Below are 14,880 nucleotides of genomic sequence, written 5' to 3'. Positions count from 1 at the left end.
CAGACAGAGATAGATAGATATCTCATTACTGGGCTCCTGCTGGGAGGAAGGGTGGGATATAAATCAAATAATAACAATAATAACATGCTGCCATATCACTTGATGGCTCTTAGCCTAATGCATTCAAAAAGCATAGTATGAGGTGATGTGAGATGGATATTTACGTGCTTTTGCCCTTTAAGTAAGTAGATGTTATAGTCACCGGGTGGTGTGAATTCTCCAGGAGTAGTCAACTCCCAAAGTCTCCAGCCCAAAGTAGTCAACATGGTGGCAAGGATTGCATGAAGCAGCTGATGGGGTGAAGTCTGTTGTTGTTTTTTCCTGGAAAATGGGCATGTGGTTGAGGATCAGTCTGTGGGTATGGGGCAGGAGGAAAGATTTATCTCCCCATAGTATATCCCCTCAGATGTTTCTCTCCACAGTTCTGCCTTGATAAATAGGAGTAAACTCCACTAGGAGAAAAGTGCTTTTGGGGGTGAGTTATGTGGAGGTGAGTAGGGGGTCCTAAGAGTGTGTACCTAATCTTACCTGTGTACCTAATTTGCTAGTTGAAATATTGGACCCTGCCCTGCTTTAAACATTTTGTGGCAGACCTGAGTTTAAGCAGATGTGTTAGTCCCCATAGCATGTCGTTTCAGCCAGTCTTAAGGTTTCTCTTTCTTCATTTTCCTCTCAGATTAATTTTATAGGCTGCAGCAGCTGTGTCTTAGTGTTGTCTATCTCAGTCCTCATCCTGCATTCTGTTCTGTTAGCTGTTTTTGTGATCTTTGCATAGCATCGACTTCTGGTATACAAGAAGTGTTGTAATCTTGGTGTGTTTCCAATTCTAGAAAGAAAAAATACAAACTAGCTTGGCAAAATTTGCTTGCATCATAACCATGGCAAGGCTTGCAAGACAAGCTTTTCTGTGACTTACATGTTTCATCATATTAAATCTTTAAGGTTTGGCTTGTGCAGAAGCTTTATAGGCTTTGCCCTTCAAGAGTCTGTTAATGCAGTTGGTAAACAGAATCAGGTCATAGTTTAGATGGTGGAGTTCCTTTGGCATTTATTGCTGTATTTTTGAACTGTCAGTTTATGATACATGCATGCTGTTATAGTTAACTTGGGGAAATGTTTGAAGGCTGTAATTCAGTTGGAATATGCTTGGGGAACAGACATACTAGGGCGCTTTTCTTCAGCACTTGTTCGCCTTTTGTCAGATTTGTAGTTTCAAAAGTACAAAAATTTAGGTAGGCAGTAACCACTGATGTGTACAAAATTGGGTCTGGAAATTGGGTTGTTAAAGAGGATGGAAAGCATGTTTCTTCTTTCTCATTCTTGCCCCATCTGATTGCTCTCATATAGGATACAGCCTTTGCCACCTCTTCACTCATTTCCTTCCCAGGTTTGTGAACTTCCTCACTTTCACACACTTTTCGCGCAGCTGAGCTTCCAGTGCTGCCAACGCCCAGCTGGAGGTAGGCTAGCAGCACCAGTAGGGTCCTGACCTTCCCCTTCTCCTTGGTTTCTTTTAATTCTCCTAACCCAGTGGTCGCCAATCTTTTCTGGCCTGTAGGCTCAAGCCAGAGACACTATCTTGGACATCAACACACACATCAACCATATATACAGCACAACCTGTTTTATTTGCTAGAGTAGAAGGCTTCTTTCAAGTCCAATTTCAGCAAGGGGAGGAGACCCTGAGGGCACAAATGAAGACATTTGCAGGCACATGTGTACCTTCAGATGTTGTGTTAGTGAGTTACGCTCTTAAGCCAATTGGATCCCATATATTTGATTAATAACTGCAAGCAGGCAGTTACTCACTTAAGGGAGCACACCCATCAGAGGCTATGATTTCCAGGTAGTCATGAGCCCTAGCTCCTCTTGTGCCCAAGTCCAGCATTAGCCGTAGTAATTTTTTTCCTGCATGGGTCTCAGGATGTACATGTACTCATAAAACTGAGTGGGTCTCAGAATACACATGTCCCTACAAAACTAACCCTATCTGGTGTTCAGTTCAGTGATTAGAATTGGTGAGCGAGAGTGGCAATGCACCCCTTAGTCCTCTTCCCCCTTTTCTTGTCCCTGTGCTAGACCCTACTGCTCTCCACACATTGGAGGGTGAATCACTGGAGAGCCTCGCATACTCATGGAGGCTTTCTACAGGATCTGGGTTCTAAATTGTGTGTGGAGCCCCATGAGTCCTGTGCGCTCTCCACCTCAGGTATTTACTCTCCAACATGCAGAAGGTGGTGAGCTGGGCATAGGGATGCAATGGAGAGGATGGGCCAGCCAGCACATCCCCACTCTTGCAATTCTTATGACATTCATTTAGAACTGATGGAACATTCTTATTTTTAAACATACAGATTAATATAGGCAGTCCATATGATCACTGGGTGACTTTGGGCCAGTCACCAACTCTCAGCCTAACCTACCTCACAGGATGGTTGTTGAGGAAGGGGAGAACTATATATGCCACCTTAATCTCCTTGGAGGAAGAGTGGGATATAAATATAATAACAGTAATAACTGTCCAAATAGGTATCTAAATGTGATTGATGATTATAAGCCACACTAAGAAAGGGCAGTGAGATCTTCTGACCACTGGGTAGTAGATGATGGAGTTGTCCTTCCATCCTTGTAATATAAGTCCCCTAGCCACTATGTCCTCTTTTATTCTCACACCACAGGAATATAATTTAAAAGTGTGTGAACATCCGTAAAAATAAATGATTTTTCCAAAACAAAGTTCATGCAATAATTTCTGACCAGAAAGAAGACACCACTTCACATTTTCAGCATTGCATCACCAGCATCTGTTTGAAACAGGCAATATTCTTTTATAATATTGTATGAAATGAAACACTATTTGAGCAACTGAATTTGACTAAACCTGCATTGCATATGGAACTTAATAATTGAAAACAACATATAACACTTGATTCTGTTGAATGATCCAACTTTTTTAAATGCAAATGTTTGTGTGCTTGTTACCTTAGCTGTCCTTAAAACACTCTTAAACAAAGTAGATCACATTTCTAGTTCTTATATATTGGCGGGCAAAAGGAATGTTTGTTTAGAGAATAATAGATTTATTACAGAAGGGTAGTTTGTTGCTGCCAAAGCAGCAAATTGTATTTTAGCATTTAAAAAGACATGCAGGTTTATTGTGACATAAGCTTCTGTGACGAAGAGCATGCTTTGCAAGATGCATGGATTTGCTGTGTACCTGCACATGTGCAAGGAAAGAACAAGGTCAAGTCAATTTGACTGAAGTGGCGAAAGCTGTCCTCAGCTGGTGGCTGATCTTTTTTTCTGTGACCTGACATTTCTAAGTATTTTCCTGGTTTGGACACTCTGTCACACACTCATGTGACCAAGAAAATAGAAGCCAGGGTTGAGGCTAGACACAGAGGTTGTTTAGGTTCTTTATGGGACCAAGTAAATAGACTGTAATCAGACATAATTGAGGATTAAATTGTCATTTTGACCCAGACAATAAGTTTAGCTCCCACCCTAATGGCGTCACTGTGTTTACTCTTTACAGTGTCATATATAAGGGAATAGTTATTGAGTTCATGGTTGTGGTGAGATTTGAACTACGGGTTTCCTGCCTCATATGCATAATAGTGATCACCAAGCTTCCTGAGAGCACATTTTGATATATGATATATTTTGATATAAATATAACAGCATATTTTGATATTCTGTCAACCTCTCTGAAATTTAGTATTGGTAAAGGGTACAGTTTTCTGGGAGCAAGACACAAAACGTCATGGTGGTCATTCCGTGATCACTTTCTTATTATCTGTCTGGTGGAAAAGATTGTTTCCATGGACAAAAAATGGTCTCCTTTCTATGAATACTCACTTTTTATTTTACAAAGGATTTTAAAATGTAAGCTTGAATATTCTTTTCTTTCTGAAATGAGATTACTGTTTCCACAGCAAGCATTCAATATGTGATTATAAGAATACTCTGTTTAATTAGAATATCTGTCATATCATGAATGTCCTGAAAATAATCTTCCACTTGTCTCTTCTGCTCTCCTTTGTGTTTTGCAGGGACTCCAACCGTCATGTTAAGATAAAACAGAAAGGCGCAGTGCTGAACATGCTAAAGAGGTTAGACAAAATAAGGTTCAGAGGTCACAAGAGAGATGAGTTCCTTGATTTAGCAGAGTCTCCCAATGCTTCAGACACTGAATGTGGAGATGAAATTCCTATGAAAATACCTCGTACGGCAGGCAAAGACAATGATGAATTGAGAGACCCTGTAAGTATCTGAGCTAATGATGTGTATATTACTGCCATTTTTTATTTTGAAAAATCCTTTAAGTAATCATTAAGTGAAGATTATGCTTCACTTGGTTTTTCTAATTAGACCCATGTGCACTTAATGGTTTAGCTATGGTTTGTTTTCATACATTATCATATCTGAATATGTAATCCACTGATGAAAAAACTGTAGTTTCCAAATGTTGTTATACCCCAGCTCCAGCCAGCATGGCCAGTGGTCAGGGAAAATGAGATTTGTAGTTCAACAACATCTGGGGGAGGCACAGATGTCCCATCCCTGATTTAACCCATACTTAAAGAATTAGCCACAAGCCAGGATGTGAAACATTGGAAATGTTATTTGAGTGTGTGTTAACACCATAGTTGAGTATTTCATCTGTACCAAGCAAACCATGATTAAGGCAGTTTTCTTCACTCTCCAGCCTCTCTGCAGGGTGAGAAACAGTGATTTCTCCCTGTATATATCCTCTGAGCTAAACTAGTGTTTCATGGTACATGTGAGATCTTAACCAGAGAAGGGTACGAATCTCAGCTAGAGTTAACCATGACTAAGGATTATGCCTAAAACAGGCCACTGGGAAGTGGAGGTAAATCTGATGCAATATTTTGGATGTATCTAAACCTTGAGGCTGGAGTGTAACATGTGACTTGTGTGTTCATGATATAATCCAATTTATACAAATAGCCTACTAGTTATGTGTATTATGAGACCTAACCCAATATTTTAAATTGGGTTGGATGGTATTTTAATTCGGGCAGCGATTGGCATTGAAGACAGAATGACAGATTGAGAATAAAATGTTAATTCAGGTGCTGTTTTTCAGAGCATGCTGTCTGATGCAGAGTAGTTACATTTGGCCTTCAAGTCGTAGTTTGCTACCGACAAATATGTCATGACTTTATTTAAGGTGGCTTACACTAGTGGTGCTATAATCCTCTTGTGGGAGCAGGATGGAAAAGAGAGAGGGAAAGACTGAGATAAAGGGGGAGAGAAAATGCAGCTGCTTTTTACTGTCACACCTTTGAATGATCTAGCTGTGTTTACTCTGACTGCCACAGCCCTTCAAGATCTTTGGCAGGGTTCTCTTTCCCAACAGCGGCTGGTGTACAAAGCCCTGTACAGTTTAGGACCAGAATACCGGAAATATTGTCTCCTCCCCTATATCAGATGTGGGGAATCTTTGGCCATCCAGATGTTGCTGAACTGCAACTCCCATCATACCTAGCCATTAGTCATGCTTACTGAGGCTGATGGGAGCTGTAGTTCAGCATCCTCTGGAAGGCCAAAGTACCCCACATCTGCCCTATATACTCAGTGGATCACTGCACTCTGGAGGAGAGAGCATCCTGCAGGTCCCATCTTATCAGAAAGTTCATTCTGCATGATGCCGGAACTGGGTATTTAGTGTGGTGGCACCTACCCTTTGGAACTCCCTCCCATTACATATCAAGCAGATGCTGGCTTTCTGGCACCTGTTGAAGACTTTCAACAAGCCTTCTCAGTGGAGATCCTTATCCCAGTCAATATCTATTATTGGAGTTGAAAACATGCACTGTTTAAAATATGCACTTGTTTTATATGTTTTTGTTGTATTGTGAAATCACTTTGAGATGCTTTATAGGAAGCAATTCATAAACGAAATAATTCATAATAATACTATTATTTTATCACTGATTGACTGCAAAGTGCATTTTCCTCACTGAGCGCCAAAATATATGAGATCTGGGGAATCTATAATTGGATCTCCTAAAGTTTACATTTTTACTTAAAAGGAACTACAAGGGTCTTTTGAATTAGATCATAGTAGATGCAATGGGGATTGACTGATTTAACTGTCATCCTGCACCATTTTTCTGATATGAACCTTCCCTTCTGTGTTTTCTATAATGGGGGCCAATAGCTGGTGTTGGGGAGGCAACTGAGATCAGGGAAGCATTAACACCCCACCCCACTCAGCACCTTTGCCCTGATCAAATGTGAAGATTTCTAGGACAGCTTTTATATGAAATTGAAAATGGCAAAGGATCTGATCATGTATCTTCCACATCTCAATTTTTTTCACCTCAAGTTAATACAGAGAGGCTCCAGGCATCTGAGTTTAGACATACACTGTTGGATTGACCTGCTGTAACTGACAGCTTCTATACATTCAGCCCTAGAGAAGGACAGATCTCAACAAACAGATGTAGTAAAGCTGAAAACATATTATATGGCAAATTAAAAGTCTTCCCTCTGTTGAAGGTGGGCCTTAAGTCTGGAAGGGCTGAAGGCTGCTATTGTACACTAATACAATAAAGTTAGGTATTGCTGGAAACACGGTGAATGTAACCAGAAGATATCTGTGGTGATTGGTGCCCGGTTCTAAAGTATTGTAGATTTGCCTGTTCTAACCTCTTCAGTTTAAAAATAACTTGCTCTGTGCCATGCCACAAAGGAAGTGGATAGTTCAGCTCTTAGATTGACTCCACAGCATGACCTTGCTGTGTGAGTTAGAATACTGGTCAAGATAGCTGAGTTAGAAACATTTCAGTTCACCCATGGTGCAGAGAAGCTCTTGAGGGTTTTAAACAAAATTTACTTTCCATAGACCATTTGTCAGATTTACTTAGAAATATGTCTTACAACATAGGTTTGATAACTTTATTTTTTCTTCCCAGTATAATGTCTTAGTTTGGGCTCACATCTAATATTTTATGGGTTAGCTTTGGGTGCAATAAATGTGTATGTTTAGAGAGTTTTATTTCCATAAGACATCACTTCATAGATTTTGAATAATTGTACACTGAGCGTTACAGTGTTTCTTAGAGTGTTTGTAGAACACTCATGGAGTTGGAATATTTAAGGTATAGAAAACACAGGGTTCCTTATTTTTATTTTATTTGTAGTACAGTCATGCCTCCGTACGGGTCTAACAGAGTGAAATGTAAGGCCACAGTCCTAACTTACTTGGGAGTAATTTCCATGGAATTCAACAGGACTTATTTCTGAGTAGACATGGTTAGAGTTGTGCTGTCAGTTGGTACTTCATAGACTGGGAACATTTGCCTTCTTTTCTATAAATTATATAGTCTTGTTGTAATGTTAGGACTTTAACTGTCCTAACACTGGAGGGGTTGAGAACGTGTGGCCCTCTAGATATTATTGAAGTCCAATTTCCACCTGCCATAGTCAGCATAGCCAATGGTCTGGGATGATGGGAGTTATAGTCCAACAACATCTTGAGGGGCAAAGGTCCCCTTCCCTTGATTTAGGATCTTCAAGTATACCTATGTGGTGATCTTCATGGGGTAATAAATTCTCATTTGTTGACTTGGTGCTTGGTTACATTCTGGTTCAATGGGCCCCAAACAAGATGGATGTGCCTTGGACTCAGTGTGCTGCTATAGCTGCTGAATGGCAGGTGTTACTGGGTTTGAAATCCTGTTCTCTGCCTCACATTACTGATTTGGTAATGGAATACCTAGAGTCCTTGGAGTGTGTGACACACACATGACAGATCAGGATGCACTTTTGGAGTGCTTTGAGGAGAGTGGCTAGCCCTTCTGTGGACATGGGCTCCATTCACCCCTGGTCAGCCCTCCAGGAGCCGTATGCCAGTGGTAGGAGGTGACCACCTCACACTCATGTATATGTACATGAAGACACAGCAGACTCACACATACACTGACACATAGCCTTTCCCCCTCTCCCCACTGATCAGCTGAGATGAGGTTCTATGATGAAAGAAAAGCAGGCTATAAATAAACAAATAAATAAATGGCATATTGCTCCTGAAAATTTTATTTATTTATTACATTTATATCCCACCTTTCCTCCAAGTAGCTCAGGATGGTGTACACAGTTCTCCTCCTCTTCATTTTATCCTCACAACAACCCAGTGAGGTAGGCTAAGCCAAGAGATAATGACTGGCCCATGGTCACCCAGTGAGCTTCATGGCTGAGTGGAGATTTGAAAATGGGGGTCATTTAGCCACCATGAATAATAGCTTCAAATTGGCCTGTTTTAAAAAGGAGTTTTGTAATCCTTTTAAAAAAGTTACCTGAGGTGTCACTTAGGTTGTCTCCACTCGCATGGTTGGTTGCTGCTGTCCTGTGGCTGCTCCCACCTCGCTCCTGGTTATGCGTACAATCTTCCACCTGTGTGGAAACTGTGGTTACATATCAAATGACATCCTATATCTACTTGCCTGGGAGTAAATCCCATTGAATTCAATGGGACAGACTTCTGAGTAGGCATGGATAGGATTGCACTGTTTGTGTACTTTTCCCAAGCTATTATATGGAATCATTTATAATTCAAAGCTATTTCTGATTAATCAGTTGAGAGCTCTGTGTTGCTGTGTCTAAAACGCAGTACAAATACATCAGTGTGTCTTGGAAAAGAGTAGGGTCATGTTTGTATTACATATAAAATGAAGTATTTTGGGAACATAGATATATGGTACACAGACAGAAATAAAGACTTAAATACAAACTTCAAGTTGGCACATCTCACTTACTGTGAAAGCATTGCTTCTCATAGTAGTTAATACATGGTGGAATCTGAGCAGGCTACCTGCGTTGTATCCAGTTTCAGAAGACTAGATCAGACTATACTGTTCTTTGTAGAGAACATACACTTTTCTACAGGTGACACTTCAGTCCTTGCTACTTTTAATATTAATTCCAGGAGAATTTGTGTTTCCAGTTTTCTGGCTGCTCTTGAAATATGTAGTTATGGTACAGTTTCACACAAGAACACAGTGCAGCGTAATAATGGAATGCTAATACAGCCTTGATTTTTAAAAAAGTGATTAGGCCAGCTGCCTATTCATTACTTATGTCAACAGTGTATGACATTGACATTATTCATCACAGGTGAACAGATGACTGGGTATTTTTTAAGTGCTGTACTATCTCTTAATGTAGCGAACAGTTACTATATGCCTAGCTAGTCCTGTAGAAAAGGCAATAAATAGAAAAGTGTGTGTGTGGTCTGTTGTACTGTTTTGTGTACCAAGAGAAAATAATATAACTGCACTGTATGTTACAAATTCAGATTCTAATACTGGAAAATTGAGTGCAATTTTTTGTGAAGATTAAATACTAGAGATAGGCACAACTCGTTTAGTGTATTGACAAAATGTTTCCGGATTAAGGAAAAGCCAACGAGGGCTGAAGTCTTGACAGTTAGTTCTGCATTAGCTTTGCTATATTTAAGTGTCATATGACTTTCCTAGAAAAGTGAGCACATTATCATTATAAGTAAATATTTAGCAATATAAAGCCTGCATTTTTGTGCTGTGTTACAAAGGAAAAAATACACAGGGAAATTTTGATTTCATTGGATCATTTGCTTTTTTGAAACCTTGTGGTTGTATTGAAACATGGATTTTTTTTGAGATGTTGGAAAGGTGGGGTACAACCTTTGTCTCAAAAAGATTGATAAAGTTCACAACCTCTCTCCCCCCCCCAATTTTCATGACAACTCTAATGGGTGCTTCTGAAACCTTTTTTCATGGAAAGTGTCATCATGCTGACAGAAAAACATTTTAAACTGTGTAATAGGCACTGAGAAATGGGTGAGAAAGAAGTGCTTGTAGTAATACCAGATGGGCGAGTATTTTAGTAATGCCTGGCATCCTATTTAATTCACTGATAAGCAAAAACTCTTGCAATTTCAGAATGTACCTATAGCCAACAGATATTTGTATCAAAATTTAAAAAACAGGGAAATTGGGCAGCTATAGTGAATGCACCAGGAGAGCAGGAGACCTGACCTCCTCTCTGAGATATTGTACTGCCCTACAAATTGGTCAAAATGCAAACATAATTTGGGTTGGTCTTTCACAGTCCAATCCAATTCCTGTGTAGCTTGAAAGAATTTGGTAACATGTACAAAAAAAGAAAAGCAGTTCAACATATTTCAGCAAACTTATTTATTCAAAACTAACAATACACATATCTGAAATGAAGCAACCAGGTTAGATAAGCCTTGCACAGAAATCACTTGAAGGCTTCTTCCAGGAAATGCATTTTTCTTTTATCATGTACCACCAATTATGCCGCCTGACAAGATCGGCCACACAAGGCCTTCTCTCAGTCCCGCCAACCAAATTAGCTAGATTGGTGGGAACTAGAGAGAGGGCCTTTTCAGTGGCGGCCCCCACCCTCTGGAACTCCCTCCCACAAGATCTTCGGCATGCCTCTTCCCTGAATATGTTCCGCAAGGCCTTAAAGACCTGGCTTTTTCAACAGGCTTTTGGGACTATTGGGGAAGCTTAATGTTCTTCTGATTGAAATGCCTCCTACCCTGTATTGTTGTTATCTTAATTTATATTGTTATATTGTATTTTATTGTATTGTATTTTGCTGCATTTTACTATATGTACATCGCCTAGAGTGGCCATCGGCCAGATAGGCGACACATAAATTAAATTTTATTTTTATTTATTTTTATTTATATGTAGCATCTTGCTATAGCAATCTACAGCTTTGAGCACAATTCTCCTCTCATACACTCGAGCAGGCAGGCAAGGGGCAGCCGCCACCATCGCCCTGTGTGCTCTGTCTTTCTGTCTGTCTGTGCCATCCTCCCCTACACTCAAGTAGATGTGTCTGCAGTAAACAGTGCTTCCCGGGTACCTGAAGCACTTACTGCAGACACCACGTGGCAAGGAGTGCCATTCCAGTTACGCATAAGAGAGCTGCCTACAGCAGCCGCAATCCAGTAGACAAGGAACCACATTCTGATTATGTCAGAGTGTACATCCCCCCACGCCCCCGCACCCGAAGAAGACTTTGTTAAAAGGTGCTTCTTATCCAGAGGATTTGTTAACTGAGGTATTACTGTATCTAGTTTGACCCTCTGACAAGGATCTAAGTGAATGAGCACTCTGTAGGTGTGTAGAAAAATAAGCATTCTGACAAAATCTGCCCCTGTGGTCCACAAAATGTCAAAAAATTCCCACTTAACAAATATGGCCACAACTGTGGCTCTAGTCTGTTGAAAAGAGCTCTTATACATTTGAAGCATGTGAGGTTGACCAAGGCCTAGACATTTTGATGGAAGCTTGCATCATGTAGATGGAATATTTCCAAAGTAGATGGAGTATTACCAGTCCATTGATAAACTGTGTTTGATGTTATTCTGAGCGATGCTTAATGATCCTGGTCAAAAAGTACAGCCTAATCCTGTAGATCAGCCTGCCATTAAGTAAAAACAAACAACTCACCCCATGCAAATTGTTGTGTGCCACCTTGCACATGTTATCTATGCTGGTCACAATGATGGATATTTATATTTCAATCCTGAGTAAATTATGTATTTTTAAACTATTGCTATATACTTGTTTAATAAATGTGTGCTGCCTTGTGAAAAAGTTGCTTTTTAAAAGGCAGGATATAAGTTAATTGAAAATGGAAATGGACTGCCTTCAAGTTGATCCTGACTTATGGCGACCCTATGAATAGGGTTTTCATGGTAAGCGGTATTCAGAGGTGGTTTTCTATTGCCTTCCTCTGAGGCTGAGAGGCAGTGACTGGCCCAAGGTCACCCAGTGAGCTTCATGGCTATGTGGGGATTTGAACCCTGGTCTCCGAGGTCATAGTTCAACACTCTAACCACTAAATTCGTGAATAATTATGAAAAGACTGAGGAAAGCCCCTGAAAAAGAGGTTTCTGTATACCCTAGGTTGATGGTGGAAAGGACAACACATTCTGTGGATCAATTTGGTGTGGGCATCAGCTGGTCCTATTAAATAATTTGAAATTGTCCTTCCTTAGATGTTCAGAGGAAGCGAAGGTGACCCTTTCTTAGATGTTCAAGTATATAGGAAACTGTCTGGCACCACTTGCTGGGGAAGTTTATGAATTCCTCTGGGGGTGCCCATTCAGAAACTAGAAGGCTTCAGCAACTTCAGCACGAACCTGGCAGCTTGTGGATTATGGTGATGCATTTCTCCAGCTTCTGCCTCCTTTCCCACAAAACAAGTTCTTCTGCTCTTTCTTTTAATGGTGATGACAAATTGAAATTTACCAGTTTACGTGGCATAATTAATCTTCCTGTAGTGTAGTGATTGAATGGAAGACTGGATCAAATCTCAATTTAGCCATGAGTGCAGGTCTATCCTCTCTTTCAGACTTGCATGCAAACTATACATTATTGTGGGAGATCTGTGGTTGTCTTTCCCAACCTTAACCAGGGGTGTATACTTCCAAGCAATACGTATTGACTGAACACATACAGAAATGCCATTTGTTGTAGTGCAAACTTCAGTATCTCCAGTATAACCAAGGTGCCACTTCAAAAGCAGTCTTTAGTGGCACTCTGCAGTCCTACATCGTTTGATCATTGTGGCGGCATGATGCATTTATTTGCCCCCTGCTGATCCATGTCATGCAGTTTAGCAATCTGTCCAAAGACATACCTCTTCTTTTGCATGTATATCTCTTTGTTGCACTTTATGTAGCTGCTCGCTTGCTTGAAAACAGCTCTGTTTTCTTGATAGCTAATGTATCAGTTCTGATCTTTGCAACACTACATTTTTTCCATTGTTTATTTTTACAGAGAAGGAAATTAGTTATATCTAGCAGGTGCTTGGCATTTCCAAGATTTTTCTCAATCTGTTCTGAACATGAGTGCTCCTCTCTATTGTCTGTGTTGCATGAGGACTGCGGTCTCTTTCTCTTCTTTGTTATGCTGTGCTCCATACTATATTAGCATATACATGAGAGAGGATTATGCAGGGTCAGCCAGTGTTCAGCAAGTCTGCATGCTGCTGACAATTGCTTAAATGTATGGGTGGGGGGGAGGTCTTTATTGACTTGGAATACCCATTATTTAAAAAGTGTTTTCCACCCAATAAAAAAGAATTTTGATGATGATATTTGCTGCAGGACTCAAAATGCTTTCCCTTATGGCTCTTGGAAGTGTGAACATGCGCAGTGTTCTAAAATGCCTAATAGAGATACGGTTAGCTCCTATTGATTCATTTCAGCAAGCCAATGCTGAGTAAGAGGTTTGTTGATTTGCTCTGTGCTTCGCTTTGTTTAAAAAATGCATCCATGTCTTATGAACTGCTTTTGGATTTTCTTCTGGAGTGTGTAAATTGCCCCCTTTAGAGAGGGTGCTTTCTGAGCTACCAATGTTTTGTTCTCTCTCCCCTTCCCCTATATAGGCTGGTCCTGGGACCATCATCATGGCTTCAGGAGCCCAGGATTATAACAGAACAGAGTCTGACAGATTAAATGAGATCAAAGGCCATCTGGAAATTGCCTTACTGGAAAAACACTTTCTGCGTAAGTACAAAGGAATGTTTTTATGGTGTGATAGTGGCCCATGTAGCAACGATCGAGTGCATGGCCAGGGAGTGGGGGCTGTTGGAAATGTAGATGTTTAAGTACTGGCTAATCTTGTAATAAAGTGTTTTAATGTAAAAGAAACAATTTCAATTCTCTTAAATGTTTTCACATTTATACATCTGAAGTAATGGTTGTAATGTTTTTAGAAAGATGTTTTGTTTTGCCAAATGAATATGGCAAACCTAGAAAGTTGCTTATTTTCAATATATCAGGTGCCATGCAACTTAGAAGCTTTTTACTATTGTTATGATATGGAATATGTACCTTTGGGTGGGGGTGTTCTTTTTGGGGTTGTAAGGTTTTTTGCCTAATAGTACAAACACTATGACTAAGCCATATAGACCTGTTTTTGATTTATTTTGTGTGTGTGCATGTGCAAACTGAATTTCTTCTCTGTTGAGGTTCTTAGACTCAGGGCACACAAGTTCATGTATTGTATATTTTTAAAATATAGTGGATTGTATCCAGTGCCTCTGTTTTATGAGCAGAACAGACTTCTGCTCATGTAAAAGGACTTCTCTTTCCTTCCCCCCCCCATAGCACCCTGCCAATCCTTTGTATCTGATCCAAAGGTTCAGGAGACTTTCCAGAACAGATCTTGAGGACCTGAAGGGTGGAGGAACGGATGGAAACTCCCGATGCGTGAGTGGAAGTCCACTCACGCAGTCTTGGGATACAACCACTGTTTTAAATATGCATGATGTATGACTAAAATACAAAACTTCTAAAAAGTGGGCAAACTACTTAAGTGGTTAACTACTTAAGTTCTGAAGCTTGCTTATCATGTGTGTGTGTGTTATGATAAGCAAGCTGCAGGACTTTAGCATATACAAGTGTATTTAGTTAAACACATTTCACAGCAGACGACCCGAGGCTACCGAGGCCTCAACTGCATGTCCTCACATGCCTGCCACTGAGGGCCTTGCCCTTCCTGTCTGACCACAGCAGACGACCAGTGGCTATTGTGGCCTCAACTGCATGTCCTCACATGTCTTGCCCTTCAGTAACCAAGGTAATTCCCACCCAGGGGAATGACCACCACCTGCAGAACCTTCCGCCCTGAACCCTGCTGGAACGACATGGGTAGGAGACCATTCCAGCGCATACTCTGTCGGCCCAGCCACCAAACCGTGGTCCACCATCAGAGGCCCAGCTGTGAACCAATGTGCGTTTGTGGCCCCAAGGCCAGCCTATGAGATCATGCCATGGCTGCAGAGTAGGCTGCGCATCTGCTCCATCCCCGTCCAGCA

At 40.6% G+C, this 14,880-nt stretch overlaps 1 protein-coding gene across 4 annotated transcripts in view; it reads left to right on the top strand.

Moving 5' to 3' along the window:
- The window catches only part of GRAMD4 (GRAM domain containing 4), a 115,152-nt gene that overhangs the window by 33,511 nt on the left and 66,761 nt on the right, over positions 1 to 14,880 (top strand). For all 4 annotated transcript variants that reach the window (XM_061640283.1, XM_061640280.1, XM_061640281.1 and 1 more), the window contains 2 exons: positions 4,053 to 4,263; positions 13,447 to 13,567. In XM_061640283.1, the coding sequence (XP_061496267.1) occupies positions 4,053 to 4,263; positions 13,447 to 13,567 (332 nt within the window). The remainder of the gene's footprint in view (positions 1 to 4,052; positions 4,264 to 13,446; positions 13,568 to 14,880) is intronic.

Source organism: Rhineura floridana, chromosome 8 (assembly GCF_030035675.1).
Source record: "Rhineura floridana isolate rRhiFlo1 chromosome 8, rRhiFlo1.hap2, whole genome shotgun sequence".
Classification (NCBI taxonomy): domain Eukaryota; kingdom Metazoa; phylum Chordata; class Lepidosauria; order Squamata; family Rhineuridae; genus Rhineura; species Rhineura floridana.
This window is presented reverse-complemented; position numbering and strand designations above follow the sequence as displayed.